Raw genomic sequence first — 23,046 nt, 5'->3', positions numbered from 1 at the left:
CTCTCTTCACCCATAACAACAAACATCAGCCCTTATGATTTTTATATTTTAATTCAGAATTTATGTCCTTTTGATGGATGGAAGTCTAACTCTTCGAAGAAAGCTGAGAGTACAGTGGCACGTGCTTTCAATCCCTTAATCCCAGTCTTCGAGAAGCAGGTGAATCTCAGTGAGTTTAAAGAAGCCTGATCCAGGACAGTCAGGGCTACATAATGAGACCCTGTCTCAAAGGAGGGGGGAGGGGAGACTGAACTGCCCAAAACTGGGAGCAGCAGCAATGCATTAAACATCTAGACAACTACTGATCCCAAATTCTGTGTTTCCCCATTACATCACCCTGCTTCCTTAAGCAAAAGCAAACCGCCCTCATGTCAAAAACTTTACAGTGAGTATATAGAAACTATTAAACACGTGAAACCTCCTGACTAAAGCAGTTCCTAATTAAAAAAAAAAAATTTTCGCGATGTACTCTGACATTTGCACTGCCAGATCTAGCTGAAAGCTTGAGTCCGAGTGTCCCAGCGGCTTGTTAACAGGTCAGTTACTGCTACAGCTCGCCTGTCTCGGCTTACCTTATAGACCACCCCTGCAATGGTAGTGCCAGTTTTCCGAGCTTTCGGAAGCTTGAACCCCTTTTTTGCAAAATCAGCTTCCAAGACGGCATTCCTGAGGGGAAGCACAGAAATCCATTGTTAAAGGACGAGACCACAATTGCGCCGGGATGGCACGAAGAGTGCTAGAGAGGAAACTCAGTTTGCTTCCACCCCAGTCTACTCACAGGATTCTTCCAGCATCTGCACCCTCCGCGAGGAGTTACAGATCGGGGCCGGGACCCGCCTAAAGCCACAGGGAAAGACCAAGTCCTTACACACTGGCAGAGGGAGAGGGCCGCGTCGGCCTCAGAAGCGGCCCGTGCTGGGGCCGGATTCCCTGAGTCACACGGCCGTGGGCACCATCCCCACGCCTGCCTCACGTCCGGGGCCCAGGCCGTGACCCAGAGCCGACCCGGAGCACTGAGCTCCCACTCGCGCCCCGATCGCATCCCGGGGCATAAACACACCTGCGGCAATTATCAAAAGAAAATCCTCCGACCGGTGCCTGAAACACTGACACAGCCGCCATCTTCCCAAGAAAGTGTTTCCGGGCCGAGGGCGGAGCGAACACAAAGAACTTACCACTTCCGGCGCTGCGGCCGAACGGGATGAAAAGGCGGGGCAAACTTCGAACTGGCCCTGTGGGTCATAGAGTGCCCGCGTTCTCACTTCCTAGAGAGGCTCGGAGAGCTTTGAGTTCGATCGCCTCAAGTCCCGGGGAAGAGAAACTGACGACCCGCCCAAGGGATGGTGTTTGTTAAGTCAGATAAATAAAATTCCCCCAATTACCAAGTCTCCTGACGCTCAGGGATATGCAACCCAAAATCCTCAACGAGACACTGCTTTGGACTCACTACAATAACCGGAATCAGAGAGAAAATCGCAAGTGTTGGAGATAATGTAGAAAAACTATAACTCATATATGACAGGTGGGAATGTAAAATGGTCACCTGCTCCGGAAAAGGAATTGGAACGTGAACTAAAATTATCACTATCATACATACCCGGAAGAACTGGAAAGCTAAGTTCGCAAAAGCTACACAAATGTGCCTAGCAACAAGGTTCATAACAAGTAAATCTGGAAAGGACTCAAATGCCCATCGATGGGTGAATGAATAGACAAAAGTATATCTACACAGTGGAACAGTAGTCAGCCATAAAAGGGAAGCATGATACCCACTAAATCAGGGATGGACCTTGAAAACAGTCTGCTAAAAATAAAGAGGGTAGGCATGAAAACAAACATGTATTAGACAATTACATTCACATGTGGTATGCATATACATGCATGTGGTAACCATTCACATGCCTGTGGGCACATGTGTGTGTGTGCACGTGTGTGGAGTCCCAAGGTTAATGTTGGGAGTCCTCCTCTGTCAGTCTCCACCTTATTCCTTGTTCAGGAGCTCTAAATTGAACCCAGAGCTCACCAGTACAAGATGGTTAGCCATCTTGCTCCAAGCCATTTCTGCCCTCTGAGCACTGGCATTATAAGCCAATTGATACAGCCACCAGCATCTACATGGCTCCTGGAGATTCAAACTCCAATCTTCACGCTTGCATAGCAAGCTCTTCAACCGCTGAGTTATCTTTCCAGGCCCGTATACTTCCAGTTATATGAAATATGTTTAAATAGGCAAATCTGTGGGAACAAAGTGAATCAGTAGTTGTGGAGCTGAAGGCGGGGCACTGGATTGTTTGATGAGCACAGAGGTCATACCGATACTCAGCATTATAAATGTACGGTTATGGAAGTTTTATCAACATCTCCTGATGATAGAAATGTAGACTTTGGGAGTCAGGAAAGTTTTGTGGGTTTAGTTGTTTGTTTGCTTTTTGTTCTTTTGGTTTTTTTCAAGACAGGGTTTCTCCATGTAACCTTGGCTGTTCTGGACTCAACTTTGTAGACCAGGCTGGTCTTAAACTTTCAGAGATCCACCTGCCTCTGCCTCCCTGAGTGCTAGGATTAAAGGCATGTAAAACCACACCCAGTGTCAGGAAAGTTTTTTAAACTTACTTAGACAATAAGTGAAAGCCTCCATGACTGTAAAATTAATTTATTTGCAAATATTTATTAAGCACCTACTATGTGCCTGGTATGGTTCTAGCTGAAGATGAATGACTTGATGAATTAATGAATGCTATCCCAAGTGTCTAGAACCAGTGTGACAACTATGTTTTTAATAAACGTTCACTAAAGATTAATCTCTACTAGATTGCATCTCTGGGACTTTTAAAATAAAGAAAATAAATTCTAATTTTGAAGGCCTATCCCCCGTACTAAGAATAGGCTAGGAGGTCCTAACCTAGCTTAGCTTGAGTACTTATAAAAGGGGGCAGTTTGTTGACAGCCACAGGTGAAGATAACTTCTGTTCCTTGTAATGTTTCCATAGCCAGGGAAAACAAAGACCACCTACCAAAGCTTCAGAAAATAGGCAAGGGGCTGGACCAGACTCTCCCACATGACCTCAAAAGGAAGTCCCAGTCCTTGTATTTCCAAACTACCGAACTGTGAGACAATACATTTCTGTCGCCTACGCCTCCCAGCTTAGAGTACTTTATTATGGCTGCCTCGTGAAGTCATGCACCTCATGGGTTTACAAGCCAAAGAAGAGAAAAACCCAGAACAGGTCCCTCTGGTGGGGGCTGAAAGTAGGAGTGGGCTGCTTTAGAACCTGGGAGTGTAAGCTCCTGAGATAAGCAAAGAAACAGAGAAGAAATGACAAAACCAAACTTTAGGCATGGCTTTTGGGAACTGGGGGGCAGAGTTCTGCGCCTGCCGCAGCGGGAGGCACGGCAGTGGAAAGACGGCTGTCCTGTTGGTTCTGGCGGGAGCTGCAGAGCCGCTGACCATTTTCTTGCCAGGCTGATCTGAGGAGGTACCATTGCCTCTGGAGATGGTCGACAGAGCCCAGCAGAGGGCGACTGAGAGCCTCCAGGAGTCCTGGGAGTAGACAGTAAGTGGATGAGCCAGTGGTCTGCTGGTGAGCGGCAGCTCCAGGCCGACTAGGCATCAGCCACTGTACTTCAGCTATGATGGGTGAAGCTCTAAGCCCAGCACCGAGAACCCTGCCCAGCTTTCTTGTTTACCTTCACTGCTATTCCTTGGAACTGCAGCCTAGCCCAGGATGCTCACCCTTTGTCCTGGACACCGCTGCACTTACTCCTTGGCTGCCGAGCTTCCGATTTGGCGAAGCCACCGCTTCTGCCCTGTGTATGACCTCAGGGAATCCACCGGGCTCTCTGTGTCTCAATTCCCAAATAGCACAGTAACAACCAACAACTGTGAGCAGACTTGAGGTTCTGAGCTCTGGCCTATAGACAGGATCTGAGGATCATCCCCGGCACCAAGAATGTGCACCAGACAGGCACTGGGAAAGTAGATAACTTGGAGACACGCACAGTGCCTGCCTGCCTGCAGTGAGCTGACGCGCTCTGAGGACCCACTCTCATTTTTGTCCTGCTATACGGTTGAGGCAAGGAAGGGCAAAGTCTTAGCTCAAGCCCATACTGTTGATAGATGGCAGGGTCGAGATTCACCCTCACAGCACCTTTACCCTCAGCCTGACCCTACAGCCCTGACGGCTACAGTTTACCTGGAACCCTAGCTCCCAAATCTGCTGGGGTCTAAAAAAAAGCAAAAGTAAGGTTTCCTCCTCCCCTGCTTCTACCCTTACTCAGCCTCTTACCAGCCATGTGATGTCAGGCAATCTCTTTATCTCCTTGTAGCTCCATTTTTTTGTCATGTATTAAATGAAAAAACATTGACATCTCCCTCAATGCATGAGTGTGGCATGAACACCTGTTAAGCCATTCATTCATTCATTCATTCATTCATTCATTCATTCATTCATATTTTATTAAGACCCTCCTTGGTGACAAACTTTGTGCAAGATCATAACCTTGAGGGGGGTTGCTCTAAGGACGGAATGTCCAGTTCTCTGTGCTAAGTTGCCTAAGGGATACATGGAAACATAGCTAGAAGGCTTCCATATCCTCCTAAGGCAACAGGCAGGCACTCAGATGACAGTGAACAAGAAGACCTAGAGAGCAGACAGCACCTTCCACAAAGAAAGCTCAGCTGTGCATGGCCCCAGCATGCTCCTGAATTTTCCAAGCACCCATGGAGCAGCAGCCCCCACCCTACCAAGTCCACAGTCTGCCTAGGAACCCGGAGCGGGACAGGTGGAGAAGGCCCACCCCAGCCTCCATCATGATATGCACAGTAGAGGGCTCCCCACAAGAGCTGACTTGGCCCTCTTCCCATTGCAGGGAGAGTGGTCCATGATGCTCTTGGTTACCACGGCAACTGGGCCCTTGTTTTTCCTCCTCCATAAATAAGCTATAAATAGACAGGGCAACCTGTGTACCTTCCTTTGCATGAATTAGCGCAGCTGCTCCAGGCTTCAGGGCCCTTGGCCCAGCACCCAGGTGCCAAGCCGCCCTGCATGGCCCACAGAAGTCCAGCTCCAGTGAGAGGGGTGCAGAAGACACATGGCAATGCCTCCAAGTGTGGATTCCCTCCACCTGAGACCCACAGAACTCCAGACACTATGAGCACGGGCTGTGTTTGCCAGCCCTGGCTGATGCTGAGCAGAAGCAGAGACTACCTTGGTGCTTCTAGTCCAGCCCTTGCAAGACACAATGAACTTCTCAGCATGGTTCTGTAGCATGGGAGGACTTAGCCCACGGTTGAGTCATCCTGGTTGCTGTTTGTTTATTGAAATCTTTCAATATGCCAGAAGCTGTGTTAAGTACCTCCCAGGTTACATCCCCATTCATTTCTCATTACTGGCTCGCAGGCAGAGAACTCTCCACCTTAGATGTACTTGGCTCACAACATGCAGATGATTTAAAAGAGACTAGTAATTTAAACTTAGACCCGACCTGTCTACAGGGCTTAACCGCAAGTTGTTTGGGTCTCACTAACCAGGAGAAAGGGAACAACAGGTGAGTCCTTTAAGTCAGGAACTTAGAAGTACCAGGGCTGACTTGTAGCCAGCCACACAGTGAAACAATCAGGGCAAAATCCAGCCATTCAAGGCTCTGGAATGCAGGATAAAGCCTGAGACTCTCCTGAAAGCACTGGGGAACCATCGAAGGTATTTAAGCACAGATATAACACATGGCATTTAAATAGAGAATCACCCAAAGACAAGGCACCATAAAGGCCACTTTCCTGTTTGTTTGTTTGTTTGTTTGTTTGTTTGAGACAGGGTCTCGTGTAGCCTAGACTGCTCTCGAACTTGCTACGTAGCCAGAAGTGACCTTGAACTTCTGATTCACCTGCCTCTACCTCCCAAACGCTGAATTTACAAGTGGGGAGCCACCGCATCTTTGTGGTTGTTTGAATAAGAATGGGCCCCATAGGTTCATATATTTGAATGCTTTGTCGGCAGGGAGTGGCACTACTTGAGAAGGATTAAAAGGTGTGGCCTTAATGGAGGAAGTGTGTCACTGAGGGTGGGCTTTGAAGTTTCAAAAACAGAAGCCAGGCCCAGTGTCTCTTTCTTCTTGCTGTGTGTGGATCTGGATGAAAAACTCTCAGCTACTTCTCCAGCACCAAGTCTGCTTTCATGTTGCCATGTCCCCCACCGTGCTCCTTGCTATGTTGATAATGGAGTAACTGTAAGCAAGCCTCACGTGCTTTCTTTTCTGGGAGTTGCCTTGGTCATGGTGTTCGCTATGGCAGTGGGTGTGGTGGAGAGTAGAGATGATAGAGGCTGTGAAAGGAGAGCATGGAGGAGAGATGAAGGAGGCCTAGGCCAGAGTGGCAGCAGGAAAGACAGACGGAAGGGACTAGAGGTTGCTAGAGGTGCCACATAGACAAGAGAAAGAAGCAAGTTGGGTGTAGGGACAGAAAGAAGTGTCCCTGTTGTCCTTTCAGAGTCCAACCTGGGGTGGTGGTAGCCCAAAAGTCCACATGGGCACCACTGGGTCAAATCACACTGAAACTATAAACCAGTCTGTGCTGGGGACAGGGAACAGAAGCCCAAAGCCTTGTGGGAAGTCATATGTTTCTTGGACTATTCCAGAGAATAATGGAGGAGAGCTCAGTGTCAGAGGTTTGATGGTCAGTGGCGGGGAGCAGGTGTCAAGAGTTGACCTTTTATCTAATGACAATACTCAGAGTTCCCAATGGTGTCTGACAGGAGGACTTTTGGGTGAGCTAATGGGTGAGCTGAGCAGCACATGCCTTCCGCAAAGCCATTGGTCAAAATAAGTCAAGATCCTCAGAAAAGGTTTGAACATTTGGCCCCCACAACTTCTCACAAAGGATCTATTCCCAACAAAGACAGATGTGTAAAGATATGCAATTGTAGGGGCTGGAGACAGGCAGGGCTTATCAGGAAGAACGAGTGTTCTTTAAGCATGAAAACCTGGGTTTGAACCCCCAACACCCACGTAAAAAGCTCTGCATGACAGTAACACCAGCAGAGGGTGCAGGAACAGGTGGATTCCAGCAGCACGCTAGCCAGTCCGCCTAGCCCAAACGCCAAGCTTCTGGTTCAGTGACAGAGCTTGTCTCAAGGTAGATAGATAGATAAGTACCAGAAGATACCTAAATCCTCCTCTGGACTCCGCGTGCACTCACGTGAGCTCACACACCCACGCCTTGACATGCACACAGCATACACTCAATAAATTTAATAAGATAAAGATGTTCATTGCAGCCCTATTTAAAGTGGCCTATACTGGAATTTACCAGAGATTGTATATTAGGTAAGAGATCACACGTTTGTTACCAGAATGGGTTTTAGATGGTATGTAACAATACAATAATGGCACTCCATTATTGAAAGGAAATGGCTTTCCTTTCAAACAATAGGAGAATGGTTAGATAATTCATGATGGAATACATGAGACCATTAAATCGTGCATTTTCAGCGACCCGAGAAACAACAAGAGATGGTTGCAATGTGTGTGGGTGGACAAGTGTGGCTGTCCCTTGACGTGTTGAAAGCAACCTGTGTCTCGACTAGGCGACATTCCCCTCTGGAGAAACCTCAGGTCACTCTTAATTTTTTTTTTCTTTTTTGTCCTTGGAGCTTTCTGTATTTTTTTCAAATGCTCTAAAACATTTATTACTTTCCCCCTGAATTTTAATTCTGAAGGTTTCCAACCTTCCAGAATACCTCAGCAAACACACAGCACTGCTACCCTGGAACTGATAAGAGCCCACACCATTTTTTCCCCTCGCTGTGTATGTTATCATCCATTTGTGGAGTGTGTGTGTGTGTGTGTGTGTGTGTGTGTGTGTGTGTGTGTGCATGCTATATGTATATATATCTTGGGGGTTGGGTGAACATGCCAGAGGAAGACATTAGGTGTCATCCTCTATTACTCCCTGTCTTATTCCTTTGAGACAGGATCTGTCGTTGAACCTGGAGCTAGGCTGCTGGCCAGGGAGCCTGGTGATTGCCCTGTGTGCCTCTCACAGCACTGTGGTTACAGGCATATGTGGGTCCCTTGATTATTTTTTTTAAATGTGGATCCTGTAGATGAGGTCCTTATGCTGGTGCAGCAAGCGTTCTTACCTGTCAAATCATCTCACCAGCCTCTATTGTCCCTCCTTGGGTGGTCATTGTTTTATCTTTAGGTAGCTAGACTTAACCCCTGGGAGCCCCGTCCACAGTTCCCACCAGTGTGATCTCTTTGTTTCCTGGCCCAGGGAATTACACCCAGCTGTGTATCATAGTCGTTAGTTCCTTCCTGCCCCATGAACTACGGATGTAACAACCCACGTCAGGATCCACAGGGATGGGGAAAGGAGGATGGACAAAGTGTGTTAGCAATGGGGGGAGACACAGAGCAGGCAGCCCAGCATCCACTGAGGGACAGAGGTAGCTGCCTGAAGGTGCTGCACAGGCCCAAAGCGCCAGCTTGCTAAGGCAGCCCCCTTCCCGGCTTTCATGCCTCGTCATTGACTTCCTGAGCAGAGCAATAAATGAATCACAGAGCAAGGACAAAGAGAAGCTGCATTCTTTTGCAGCTTGCCTGAGGAAAGAAAAAGTTGAAACTAAGCCCTGATTTTAGAAGGAAAATGTATAGGATTGCCTGTGACAATGTGGAGAGAGAAGGGGGTTGTTGCGTATTAAGTCTGTGAGTGTGGGGTGTGAAACTTTAAGAAACAGTATTACAAGAGTGTGAATGTGTGTGTGTGCGTGCGTGTCTGCATGTGGGAGAGGGTGTTTGTCTGTCCCAGGCTCTCCATCTTTCTTACTTCCCTAACTTCTTAATGGAGAGATGTAGGTGGTCTTAGCGGGAAATGTGTAAATAAAAAACATAGTGTGATGATTTTGTGCCAATGCATGTTCACTGAGATCTAGAACCTTCCACCTCCTCCAGAAAGCTCCTCCTGGCCCCTCCCAGCCAATTTCCATAAGGCAACCATCTCCTGGCATCCAGAAGGCTCAGACCACTGGAATACATTCTCTAAGCTAATTGTAGTGGTCAGCCCAGAGTGTGTGTTGCCCTGGGCACATCTTCCTAGGGAAAGGAAGGAGGCTATGGCATCTTCCACACCCTGCTCCCAGGCTGCTGACTGAGACGAGGATCCAGTCCAGGCTCATATGCTGTCTTGAGGAATGACCTTCTAGGGCTCAGAAACCTTGCTGATCTTGGCAGGAACTGTCTAGCCAGCAGTGACACTCTTGGCTCGGGCAGCCCCTGAGCCCTTGAATGAGGACCCCCAGGGACTGGAGTGCTGTCCACCTGCCGGCTAGAGCAAGCAGCACCAATGCTCATGCTGAACTTGCTGTCAATCTGCCTGCTGCCCAGGGTTGTTTACTGGAAGCTGGTCTCCCTGTAAGGGTTCAAAGCCCTGGCCCTGGGCATGTCTGCGGCAGGAAGCAGGCCAGGCAGTAATTGGCGGTCTGGTCGAGCTAAATGGCCAGCGCTGACCCAACATTCTCCTCCAGCAGTTGCCTTTGAGTGATTTCACACTGGCCTTCCGGGCCTATAGGGACTTCCTGCCCAGTGCAGAGCCAGCATCAGGAACAAATTACTTGTTCCCTGAGAAATCTATTAAAAGGTGACAGCAGTTTGGGGACAGGTGGCCCCAAGCACATGAAGCCTAATGCCTTCCGTCCCTAAGGGCCACAAGTCATCTCCTGCTTAACTGACTGCCTCAGAGGACACTGAGCTAAGTCTCTAACTTTTGGGGCCAAGAAAAAAATGACTCAGAGCTAAGCACAGACTGCTGTCCTTGGGGCCTGTCAGTGGCTTTGTGAAGGTGGGGGTGGGGAAGACACAGGACCTTTGTCCCCTCCCTCGGTTCCATTTTCCATGCCACTCTGTGTGACCTCAGGAGAGCTACTTAGCCTCTCTAAGTCCACATGCTTCTCAAAGAAGTAAGAAGCCCCAGCCCTTGGCCGACACAAGGCAAGTTCATGTGCACAGCCAGGTACACAGGTACACGGCAGACCCTCTGCAAAGGTCTGACTGGATTGTATTTCTTTTCTTTTCTGCCTGAGAGTGAATGACCTTCTGTGCTTGCATCCTAATCAAGGGCAGTGGTGGAGCCATGAGCTAGAACCAAGGTGGGGCTCCAGCTGAAGGGATCATGGGAGCAGGCCATGGCAGTTTCTAGTTCCCCCTGGTGACAAGCTCCTGCCATTTGCAGCCCCTGTCCAGTGCGGCAGAGACACCACTGGGTGAATGAACCAGGAAGTTGGAGGTGGACAAGTATATTGTTGCCACAGGCAGTCAGCTAAATAACAAGGCCCTGAGAGGATGTATTTGTTACTTCTCTGCTTGCCGTATGTAGTAAGGCAGTAAAGAGTTATTTTGGCTCACAGTTTGAGGGAACACAGTCCCCCGTGGTGTGCATATGTGGGGGCACGGTAGCAGGAAATTTCGAGACAGCTGGTCACACTATAGTCACAGTCAGGAAGCTGAGAAGAGATAAAAGTTCCTGCTCAGGCCAGTTTCTCCTTTTTATGCAATCCTGGACTCCAGTCCATGGGATGGTGCTGCCTGAATTTAGGAAGTGTCTTCTCACATCAGTCAACTCAGTCTAGAAAAACTCTCACAATCTCTCACAGACAGGCCCAGAGATTTGTTTCCACAGTGATTCTAAATCCCAACAAACTGACAATCAAGATTAAGCACTCTGGTATGCTGCTGGTCTTAAGAGACTAGTATAAAAATTAGTGGCACAGCTTGTAAAGGGGCTTGCTGTGCCATCCTGGCAACTTGAGTTCAATCCCTGGACCCACACAAATGTAGAAGTAAAGAACTGGCTCCACAAAGCTTTCTTGACCTCCACACTTGAGCCAAGGCACATATGCCCCTCTTTTTACATCATGCATATATATGTGATGTAATAATAACAATAATTTAAATGTGATTAATATGGAGTATTTGGGAAGTCTCAGGGTAATGACAAGAGTCCTTAGAAGCAGAGGCAGAAGGTGAAAGAAGCAGAATTAAAAATGTACAACAGAAGCCTGCATGGTGGTGCATGCCCTTAATTCTAGTACCAGGAAGGCAGAGGCAGGATGATCTCTGAGTTCAAAGCCAGCTTAGTCCACAGACTGAGTTCCAGGACAGCGAGGGCTACACAGAGAAACTCTGTTTTAAACAAACAAACAAACAAGTGTGACAGAGACATGAAAAAAAAAAGAAATAAATAAAAAAGGAACTGTGGTAGAAGGGACAATTCAGGGATGACCCTGGGAGTGACTTGGCCTGCCTAACTGGCAGGGGGCCCATGAAAAGCATAAGGAGATGCTGAGCTTTTTTGAGTATGAGGATTAATTTCTAGCCACAAGTAGCAAGGGACCCTGCTCCCACTACCTTGGAGACAATGGCCTGAATGTGCTTATATGTAGCTATTCCAGACTCTTAGGAAAGGCAATAACACCCAGAGCAGAGAACACAGCCATACTAGGCTCCTACCTACAAGACCTCAAAGTCATCATGTATGAGGCTTTAGGCTATTTGTGGTCATTGTAAGTCCTCGTGGAGGAGAGTCTAGAGGCAGAAAAGAGGCCAGTGGCACCCCCAAGACCCACCTCTATGTGCCAGGTTGTCAGCCTTGGCATCAGCCAGAAGTGCTTTCTCCTGGGACATGGCCACGCCCAACAATGACCTGGCAGCTGGTTCCCATGCTCAGGACAGATTATGGCTCCCAACACCCTCCCCTGCATATTGTGTTTTGGTTTTTTTTTTTTAATTATTTTGAGGTGAGTGTATGTGTGCCAAAGCCCACATAGGAAAATTAGAGAAAAATTTCCAGGTGTTGGTTCTCTCTTCCCACTATGTAGGACACGGAGATGGAACTCAGGATATCAGGCTTGGCAGCAAGCGCCTTCCCCACTGAGCCATCTCACTGGACCCCCATATTTTGTTTTGTTCAATTTACAGCACTGTGTTCAAATGTCCAGAAATTCCCTATGCTGTTTTGTGCCATTTCTCTGGGACTGGCACAAAATCGCATCTACATAAGTCTTCAGCAATCATGGAGTAGCTTGGCATTTTCCCAAATGTTTCCTGCCCTCTCCCTCCAAAAGGTCCACCTCAAAGCTCACACCACACTCAATCAGGGAAGCATCAGCCCAGTGACCAAGGAGGCACCATCCCCTGGGTCCCGGTGACAAGCTTTCTCTGGGGCAATGTTAAGAAAGAAAGAAAGAAAGAAAGAAAGAAAGAAAGAAAGAAAGAAAGAAAGAAAGAAAGAAAGAAAGGAAGGAAGGAAGGAAGGAAGGAAGGAAGGAAGGAAGGAAGGAAGGAAGGAGAGAGAGAGAAGAAAAGGAAAGAAAAGAAAAAGAAAAAAAAAGAAAGTTAAGAAACAGATTCGTCAGATTTCCGAATTACTGAGCACGTGAAATAGAGTGAAATAGAAACTTCCCTCTAGTACAGAGCCCCACCCTGCAAGCCTTACTTCAGTAGGCTACCTGGTTAGGAGTCTATCATGTATGTGCCTGGGTTCCTGCCTGGGACCATGAGCCCAGAATCACCTTCCCTATAGCTCACACACAGCCTTTTCCAGACCCAAGGCCACAGCTAGTGCCCCTGAAAGACTAAGGTAGGACAACCCCCCCCCAAAAAAATATTTTAATTTTTATTATTTACATTTCGTTTCTTTAATATTTCTTATTTAAAATTCCATTTGCATCACATGAGTACAGTCACATGTTGCTTAACACAGGAAAACAGCACGTTCTGGGAAATCCATCACTCCCAAGATTTTGTCACAGAGTGAACATCAGGGCACTCACATAGAAGCCCAGGTGTATTTTCGCCTGCCACAGTTCTGCTCTATGGTACAGCGTCCCCGCTCTGAGGTGACAGGCCCTGACAGCAAATTATTGTACTGAATGGTGGTAACTGTGACGTGATGAGATTGGTGTATTTTTTTTTAATGTGCCTGCATGTACGTCTATATGAGGGTGGTGGACCCCTGGAATAGGAGTTACAGACAATTGTGAGCTGTGGGGTGCTAGGAATTGAACCAGGGTCCTCCGAAACAGCAGCCGGTGCTCTTAACTAGTGAGCCAGCTTTCCAGCAGAGATTTATGTATTTAAGCACACAGCAGGGCCACCAAATTCCTGGTGAGTAGGACATTTTCACCCCCCATTCTTTTCTTAAACAAAAACAAACAAACAAACAAAATCCAACTTTTTAAAAAAGGGTTGTTATAAAATCCAGACTGACCTCGAACCTCCTATGTAGAGGATGATCTTGAACTTCTGACCCTCCGGCCTCCATCTCTTCAAGGTTGAGATTGCAGGTGTGTGCCACCATGCCTGGGTTATGTGGTGCTGGGGGTCGGGGGCTCCAGGCACCAGTCCAGGACCTGGTGGGCAGGAGGAGGGGTTCAGTGTGTTGGGGAGCGTGAAAAGGGATGGTGGAGGCAGGGAAGGGGCCACTACCTTGTTACCAGATCTCCCTGGTTATCACAGAGACCAATACTTCTGCTTGGAGGGCCCTGGGAGGACCAGCAAGCCCTACTAAGTCTGGATTTCAGGACCGTGAGCACCAGAAACTTCCTAGACCCTCAGGACCTATGCTGGGAGATGAAGGCCAACCTAGGATATAGTGAGAATGAGCAAAGCCAAGGGGAGGGACTTGGGGACAATTCGAGGCCAGCCTGGTCTACAAAGTGAGTCCAGGACAGCCAAGGAGAAACCCTGTCTCAAAAAACCAAAGCGGGGAGGGATTGCTTTGCCCATTTCTGGAGACACTTAGTCGGAGCCCTAGCCTCGGTTGAGCAAAAAACCTTGGCCAGTGGCTAGAGACACCCAACCCCCTCCCCTGCCTCCCCGCCCTCGTGCTGTCCAAGCTGCAGTGATGAAGTTGGAACCAGCCTCTCCGGGATGGCTCGCAGGCTTGCAGACGGGATTGGCACGCGGCCGTCGAGCAGTTGGTGGCAGGAGCCAGGGGACCGGGAGAGCAGGTTTTCGCTGGAGGGGACGTGAGCTTTATTTCCCTCTTGGTTGCTGACAAGGAAGCAGCTGGCCTTCCCTGATTATTTTTACCCGGAGTTACAACCGCGGCTGCCTAGCCTCCCCCAGCGCCGGCCGCTACTCGTCCTGCTCAGCAGCGCGCCACCAGCGCCACCTGCCGCCGCCTCCTGCAGCCTCAGAGAGGGCTCCGCGGCCCTCAGACCAGCGCGGCCTCTGCCCTCCAACTCCGTGGTTAATTTTTTTCTTCATCTTCCGAACTTGTACTTACCTCCTCACTCCTCTTCTCCCTTCTTTCTAGTTTTGTTTGTTTTTTCGAGACATGGTTTCTCTGTGTTGCCTTGGCTGTCCTGGACTTGCTTGGTAGACCAGGCTGGCCTCAAACTCACAGAGATCCGCCTGCCTCTGCCTCCCTGAGTTTACAGGCGTTCCACACTGTGCCTGGCTGGTTATTTTTATTTGTTTGTTTGCTTGCTTGCTTTTTGTTTGCTTTTGTTTTGAGAGACAGTCTTGCTATGTAACGGAGGCTGACACTGGATGTCCCACTTAACTGCTTCTGGGTCATAGACTCGCGTCACTAGAGCCGGCCACAGCTATGATTTCAGTTAAGAGACTGACCCTGAGTATCATCTTACAATTAGCACAATATTGGCACATGTGTCGGGTCCACCATCAAAAGCTACTTATTTTGGGGTTGGAGAGGGCTCAGTGGTTAAGAGTGCTTGCTGCTCTTTCAACAGGAGCTGGGTTCGCAGCATACACCTCATTTGCCTTACAGCCAGCCTGTGACTTTTCTGGCCTCCTCAGAGACCTGCACACAAGTGGCATTCACACAGACACACTCACACACATAAATAATAAAAGAAAGAAAAATCTGACAGAAGTGCCGATGCAGAGGTGGAAGGGCCTTGCCTAGAACAACACGATACAAGAGTAGGGGAAATAATGTTTGAACCACAGTTCACTTGGCTCTGCATCTTGGCACCACCCATTTGTATCCATCACAAACGGGGACTTATTCTCCCTCTGGTAGGTGAGCGAGGGAGCCACCCACATTCTCAGGAACTCAGTCCATAAGGGCAGTTTTGCTGCTCCACCACCCCAGAGAGATTATCTTTGGACACACTTCTACCTCATGGTCACAAGAGCCACCGAAACTCTGGGCATCTCACTAGAATTTGGGGTTGGGGGTGGAGGGATAGGAGGAGACAATGTTTGAAGCTATGATAACCCCTTTTCTCAGGAAAGCAAAGTATTTCTTAATTTCTAGCCCCCCCCCCAAAAAAAACGGTGGGTTACATATCAGTGGTAACATGACTACCCAAAACTTCGAGGGAGGCTGAGAAAAATCAAGATTTTTTTGGATGAAGGAGAAGGGCAGTAACCACAAATGCTGGGTCAGTTGCCACAGTATCTGGCCCAGTCCATGTGAAGTTGCACTTAGTTGCAATTATATCACACAGAGGTTTAATTCTTGCTTCCTAATTTGTTTCTTTACTGTGTTGCCATTTGCAGTTTCATTATCACTGTGTTTTGGTTTGGGACAGTTTGAGATGAGTCTCACCATGTAGCTCTGGCTGGCCTAGAAATTTCTTGTAGATCAGGCTGGCCTTCAGCTTACCGCAATCCTCCTGTCTCTCCCTCCCAAGTGCTAGGGATGAGTCGCCATGCTCAGCACTATGTTGTCTTGATAATTCTCATTTTAAAAGGCTTGGCGTTTCTTCAACTGAACATGTCACAGTGTGTTTATGGGCACTGGTGATGAACTACATTTTTTTAAGATCTTCAGGTGCACACGTCTGTACAGGTGGAAGTTGGAGAACCTTGGGTGTCGTCCTCAAGAACACAATCCACTTCTTCCGGGTCAGGGTTCCAGTTAGACTAGGTTATCTAGCCAGTGAATCTGAGGGAACTTTCTTTCTCTGCCTCCCCAACACTAGGATTACAAATACATGCCTGGATGTTTTGTTTGTTTGTAGGTTTTATTGTTTAGTTGGCTGGTTGGTTTTCGTTTTTCGAGACAGGGTTTCTCTGTGTAGCTCTGGCTGTCCTGGAACTCACTCTGTAGATCAGGCTGGCCTTGAACTCGCAGAGCATTTCATTCCTGTTTCCCATGTGGTGGGATTAAAGGCATGTGTCATCATCGAATTTGCCTTGATGTTTCATGTGATGCCTAGGGGTGCTTGCAACACAAGTATTTTACCAACTGAGAAGTCCCTCCCAGCTTTAAACCTTTGAACATCTTTTTAGAATTGTAGAGAATATTCTAATCACTACTTTTAGAAGAGATTTCATTGTTTATTCTTATTTTATGTGGGTGAGCCTTTGCCTGCATGTATGTAGCGTATCGTGTACACGCAATACCCTGGAAGACCAGGAGGAGGCCCCTGAACTGAAATCCCCTGAACTGAAGTTGCAGACGGCTGTGCAGTACCATGTGGATGCCGGGACCTGGTTCCTCTAAGAGCAGCAAGTGCTTTTATCAGATGAGCATCTCTGCAGTCCCATTATCACTACTTCCGTGCACAAAGCATCTACCATCGGGTAAAATCCCTAGCATCAAAGACTGTAGCATCTTTAGTGCTATCAATGTTATTCCATTGATCTCTAAGAGGGCTGTGCCTAAGTATATTTAATAAGTACATTTACTGATTTCATCACAACCATGCCAGCATGGAATTTTATGATTTTAAGGGGCTTTTTCTTGCCAAATTAGTACCATAAAATGATATAAGTTGTTATGGTTTTATTCCTTTGATCAAAACTGAAGAAAAACATTCCTCATTACAGTATTTATGTTTTAATTATTATTATCATTATTTTGAGACAGGTTCTTATTATGCAGCAGAGGCTGGCCTAGAACTTGCTACTATATAGATCAGGCTGTCCTTGAACTCAAAGAGATCTGCCTTCTTCTTCCTTCTTAGTACTGAGATTAAAACAGTGCACTGCCATGCCCACCTCCCCAGTGGCATGTTTTTCCTTCCTGCCTGCCTTCCTTTCTTCTTTCCTTCCTTCCTTCTTTCTGTCATTCCTTCTCATTGCTAGAAATAGAACAAAGGGTATCCTATACATTAGGCAAATTTCTGCCAATAAACATCACCCTGAGGCTCAGTAATTTTCATTTTTCTTTTTCTCTTTTTCATATATACGCAGTGTACATGTATGGGTATATAGAAGCCAGAAGTCAGTGTTGTCAGGCGTGTTCCTTTATTGCTGTACACCTTGGTGTTTTTGAAAGAGTGTCCCTCACTCAACTTGGAACTTGCTATTTCAGCTAGTCTAGCTGGCCAGCCCCTGGGATCCTGTCTTTGTCCCTTGAGCACTGAGGTCCTTGTAAACAGCATTAAGCCTAGTGTCTAGTAGGTATTGTGAATCTGAACTCAGATCCTCACGTTTGAAAACAAGCGCTCTTACCCCCTGAGCCAGCACCCCAGCCCCACACTTGGTATTGACCTTACTCTGTGCTTGTCCTCTTTGTTCGCTGAAGTCTTTGTTCATCTTTTGAAGTGAGACACTCACTTTTCTCCAGCATGACTATGGGCATCTGCACCAGCTGCACTTCACTGTCTCATGGGCTCTTGTAAACTCCTGGGTGGAGATTAGGACCCCAGGTCCCAGGTCTGGGCTCATGCAGTTCATGCAGATGTTGAAGGCAGCTCCTCTGGGTCCAAGTTCAATGCCTTCTCTTCCTACCAGCACTGCCTTTCCCCAAAATAGCAGACTTCCTGGGCTGAGGTTTGCACAGCATATCACCCACCCAGTCAGAACACACAGCCCAGAGCTCCTTGGTGAATTCAGAGTTGTACAATTTTCATCACAATCCATTTGATAACATTCTTGTCACCCCAAAAAGAAACGTTATGCCTAGTATACAGAGAGTGCCCAAGCCCATAAGAGTGAAAATATCTTTACACTTGGAGGAAAGAGGTGGGTGGGGGCTGTGTGAGCCTAGCCCAGAAGGGTTAGGCTACACCATGGACTTGCTACACAGAAGCTGTGTCTTTCCTGCTCTGCCCTTTGGTTCCCTTCTAATACAAATAAACATAGTTAGTTTTTATTATTATTATTTGTCTGTTTGTCTCATGTATCTCATGCTACCCTTAACACTTTAAGTAGTTCAGAATGACCTTAAGGTTCTGATCCTTCTGCCTCCGCTTCCCAAGTGCCGTAACCCCAGGGCTTGAGGAGTGAACCACCTTGCCTAGTCTGTGCAGTGCTGGGGATGGAGCCCAGCCCTTTGTTCCTGCTGGGGAAAAAAGTGTTCTACCCACTAAGCACAGCTTAATGAAACAGTTTTGCTACATAGTCCAGGCTGGCCTTGAACTCACCATGAAGCTCTAGGCTAGCCCCAAACTTGTAGCAATCCTCTTGCCTCAGCTTCACAAGTGCTGGGATTACAGACATATGCTACACTCAATTTCTGCTGTATGTTGGGCTCCAAGATGCAGGTGTTACAGGTAAACCAAGAGCAAAGACTTGGCCCAGTCCTTACATAGGCTGATAGAAGAGCAAGGACTTTGTGAGGAAGGTGTTAATGTCCAGCAACGGCCATCCCATCTGCCTCCAGAGATGTCCCAGAAACAGGTGCGGGCAGGCAAGGGGTAAGAGAAAAGCTTTTCTTCACAGGCCAAACACACACACACACACACACACACACACACACACACACACACACACACCTCTTAGGCCTTTAGAGGGCCCATTAGACAGAGTCCCACCCCAGCCACCCAAAGGCACAGATCAGAGCTCAGCCCAGGTACTGGAGTGGGTGTGACGTAGGCATTCACAGGGACCAGTAGATCATCCTAAACCAGCTCAATACAGGGCACCAGGAACACAACTTAGAAAGGTCTAAGCTGAGGGATGAGGAGAAATGAACCAGAAGAGGCTTGGAGTTTTATGCCTCTTCCTAGGTAGAGAATGTTCACCTTGATCAGAAACTGAGAGGAGAAAGCAGGGAAAGAAGGGGAACAGACAGGAGTGGGGCAGGACTTTCTCCTGGACGTGGTGGGAGGCCACGGAAGGAAAGAAACTTGAGAAGGCTTACTTCTCCAGTCCCAAGGTAGAAGGCCCTGGGGCAGGTGAAAGAAGACACCCAGTGACTCTAGGCCCATTGTAGACCCTATGGAATTCATTGCCAAGGTCAGTGGGGTGTGTCTCTGGTGTGGGAGCCAGCCCCTCAGAGAAAAGTGACAGTGGTCCTCACAATCACAAACTCTTCTATCCTCAGAGAAAAAGGTGAGTCTGCCTCGAATGGAGAGACCCATCAAAGTCAAATCAGAGTTGGTGAAGGTCCTATCCTTGGTGACCCTGAGGTGAAAATGTCCATGCTCTTGCTGCCTTCTGGTGGCAGAGAAGCAGGGTTCAGCTGAAGGTCTGAGGCTGGGCCAGGCCCAGGTCTGGTACTGAGAAGGGCCAGTATCCTCAGCTCACCCCTAAGGTATCCCTGGCAGCAATTACCCTGCCCATTTCCCTCTCCAGACAATGGGCCTGAGATGTCTCATGGCTATCTGTCCCTTCAGCCTCTAGACCCAGTCCCCAGAGACAATGGGCCTGTCACCACTGCCATCCTTAGCTGATGGATGGCCTTCACTGGTAGCTGAGCATCACCCAGGCTCTGGGAAGGACAGATTAGGTAGGTCTTGGTCCAGACACATCTGCCTGCTAGACAGGGCCCCAGGTGGGGGTCTACAGACGGCTCCCATTCTACTTCGCCATCTCCAGGAGTGACCCCAAGAGATGTTGTCCCGAGAGAAGGAGAGAATTATTAGGGAGCCTTTGCAAGGGCCCTGTAGAGAAAAGAAAGATGGACACCAGGCTACAGCTTTTTTATGGGTCAGAAAGAGTGAGACCACAGTGCACATGAGAGAGACTGTACCGCAGTATCATCTAAGGTCTACCCCAGCCCTAGAGAAGGAGTCTACCCCTTCCTTGAAGAGCCTACTTTCTCTCCGAGGTCAACTTATGCGTGCATAAAATGGGCTCCTGAAACTGTGTGGAGCAGATGGCCCCAGTGTGCTGTGTTAGTCTTGCAGGACTCCAACAAGACAACTGAGGCATGTAAAGAAAATAAGCTCATTTTGGCTCAAGATTGTGGAGAGCCAAGCTTAAGGGGCTGCATGTGACATAGGCTTTCTTGCTGATAGTGGAGAGGAGTTCATGGAGAGGTGTGAGTGTTCTCTCTCCCTCCTCCCTGCCTCTCTTTTCCTTAATGCCACCAGGATTCAAGCCACATTCTGACAGTCTTACTTAACCCTAGTCACTTCCCCAAGTCTCCGTTTCCCAACAGCAGAATCACATTGGATGCCCACTCTCTAAATGCCATCCAGTGCAAATTGAATGCCAGCACAGAAAGCCTCAGCGGACACACTGAAACCAAAGCCAAAGATACGGAAAGGGCCCTGACAACCAGGCAGAATGGGGCTTTGTGTTGGCCTTCTTTCCCTGCTTTTTCACTGGCTCTGAACACTGGGGTAGGGTAGGGTCGTGGCATGTCAAAAATAAGATAACCATGTCCTACCTGTACTCTGTTGGCTCCCAAACATGCTGAACTCTGCTCCAGATAGGAGGATTTTTTTTCCATCTAATATTATTTATTTGGATGATTTTTTTTTTTTTTTTTGAGACAGGGTTGTCTGTGTAACAGAGCCCTGGCTGTCCTGGACTTCTTTTGAAGGCCAGGATGGCTTCTACCTCACAGAAATCCATCTGCCTCTGCCTCCTGAATTCTGGGATAAAAGATGTGTGTCACCATGCCTGGTCTGTTTGTTTTTGAGACAGGGTCTCAGGCTGGCCTTGGAGTCTCTATGAAACTGATGCTGGCCTTGAACTCCCAATCCTCCTGCCTCTGCCTTCTGAATCAATCCTGAGATTTATAAGTTTGTACAACAATACTCAGTTCTGATTTTTATTTTAAATATCGAATCCAGAGAGAAGTTGGGAAATTAGCACCATTGTGTCATTTGCTTTGATTCCCCTCTTTTCAAAAAGAAAGCCACGTGTGGTACATAATCATAACACTGGCACTTGGAGGCTGAGACAGAAAAATCACAAATTTTAGGCCACCCTTGGCTACATAAGCAAGACCAATAAGATAAAATTGAGCTAGGTGTGGTAGCTCATACTTTTGATCCCAGCATTCAGAGGGTGAAAGGCAGGGAAAGAGGCCTAAGCAGACACGTAAAAACCAAAGCTGATCTCTGTGAGTTCAAGGGCAGCCTGGTCTATTTGGCAAGTTCCAGGCCAGCCAAGCCTACGTAGTGAGATCCTGTCTCAAAAGTAAATAAAAGAGAAATAACCTATCATAGACAGTAAATTCAATATGCTGTGTGTTTTGCCACAGTTTCAAAGGCACTGGGCTGGCACAGGAATCCCACCTCTTCTGAACTGTCTTACATATGTGGAAGCCTGGGATCAAGGAGAGGTAAGTGCTTCCTCCGGGAGGCAGTATGACAGTGTGGACCCAAGGCCTCGATGGTACAGTCATCCATTCAGAGCTCCCGCCCAAGCAGAAGTCCTTGCTGGTAAGACCACTGAGGCAGTCGGGGTGGGGCCTCTGCACCCCACCTCTCTACTTTCCCCTGTACTCTTGGAGCTGCCCCTCCCCCTCCCCTCCTACCTTCCATGCTAATGGCTCCGGAAGAAACTAATTGTCCATGATTCGCAAAACAGAGCATGCCAACTGTCCTCATTGTGGGGTGGATGTAAGGGAAGGCAGGCTGGGGGAGCAATTCAAGGCAGCAGTATGCATGGGCTGGTCCCCTCTGGTCCTACCAGCTTGGTCACCCAAGGCATCAGAATCTCAAGGGCCCTTTGGGTTCCCCAAGTTCATTTTTAATCCAAGTCTCACAGTGTGACTCTTTGTAACAGGGAGCCTTTACAATGTGCTGGTGAAAGAACAGGACAACAGGCATGTCCCATGCAGCAGTTAAAGGTTCCCTCCCAGACCCTGGGGGCAAAGGAGGAGGGGACAGGTCTCAGGGAGGAGTCACAGAGCTCCACCCCTGTTCTGCTGGCAGGACTGGCTAGGCTGCAGGGCAGAGAGCTGGCCCCAGACACAGAGCTGAGGGTGGACCAGTGTACCATGGAAGGACAGCACCAGTAAAGCAGGTGAGAACCAGGAGCTGGGAAGAGGGGCGGGACCAGTGGTGAAGGGAGGCCAAGGCCTCATCAGCACAGGGGAGATTTCTTCAGAGTTCTCATGGACAGGAGACCCATGCTGGCAGCAAAATTGATTTGAGCAGGAGAGGTAGGCCCCAAGGGGCTGGAGGGTACAGACAGAAGCAAGGGACACAGCACCCACTGAGACCTACTACGTACAATGAATATGGTACATAGTGATAAATGGACCTCAGCTCGCAGCCACTATTTCTTACCCTTTTTTTTGGAATGGGGCAGGTAGACTTAAGTATTATTTTTGTTGGAATGGGGTAGGTAGACTTAGGTATTATTCTGAAAGTGGAAAAGTTACAATAAAGGCAACTTTTAGAGTCCCAAAAATGTGCGCTTCTGAGGGCTCCTGAGCGCAGGATTTATTTTTGTATAAAGAAAGGGCATGCATTATTATTGTGAGGGGCCAGACGCCAAGTGGCATAAGGCCAGGACAGTCTAAGACATCTGTGCATGCCAGGCCTGGGACAGAAACCCAGGAGGCAGAGCCCTGTAGCTTGCCAGGAGCAGCTTCCAAATCACCCATGACTACTGTATCTCCAATTTGTACTTCTGGGTTATGATAGGCCAACCACTAGTGTCGGTGGGTGGAGGGACTGAAAATCTGTCTTGAAGAAGGGACAACTGAGGGTGAGGGGAGCTGGTCCAGGTAGTAGGGACAGTGTCATCAAAGGTCTCGAGAAATGGTGGTGGGGGTAGGGGGTATGGAAATGAATGATGCTTAGATGGGTGGGTGTGATGGTCCACAATTGCCATCTTCAGGTGGCAGGACTGAAAGTTCAAGGCCGGCATAACCACATGGCTGACCCTGTCTCAAACAAACACATAACAAAAACACAGGTGGCTACATGTGGGACAGACAAGGCAGAG

General features: G+C 48.2%; 1 protein-coding gene across 1 annotated transcript in view; it reads right to left on the bottom strand.

The window, feature by feature from the left end:
- Psmb7 (proteasome 20S subunit beta 7) overlaps positions 1-1,149 on the bottom strand; it is a 56,199-nt gene extending 55,050 nt beyond the window's left edge. Inside the window, exons 1-2 of the mRNA XM_055599993.1 lie at positions 1,061-1,149; positions 573-666 (exon numbers count right to left, since the gene is read on the bottom strand). Of these exons, the coding sequence (XP_055455968.1) occupies positions 573-666; positions 1,061-1,122 (156 nt within the window). The 5' untranslated portion in view covers positions 1,123-1,149. The remainder of the gene's footprint in view (positions 1-572; positions 667-1,060) is intronic.
- Between the last annotated feature and the right edge of the window lie 21,897 nt (positions 1,150-23,046).

The sequence above is a fragment of the Psammomys obesus genome, unplaced genomic scaffold (genome assembly GCF_907164565.1).
Source record: "Psammomys obesus unplaced genomic scaffold, mPsaObe1.curated_primary_1811, whole genome shotgun sequence".
Classification (NCBI taxonomy): domain Eukaryota; kingdom Metazoa; phylum Chordata; class Mammalia; order Rodentia; family Muridae; genus Psammomys; species Psammomys obesus.
The sequence above is the reverse complement of the archived record's forward strand: the minus strand, read 5'-3'. Positions and strand labels throughout refer to the sequence as shown.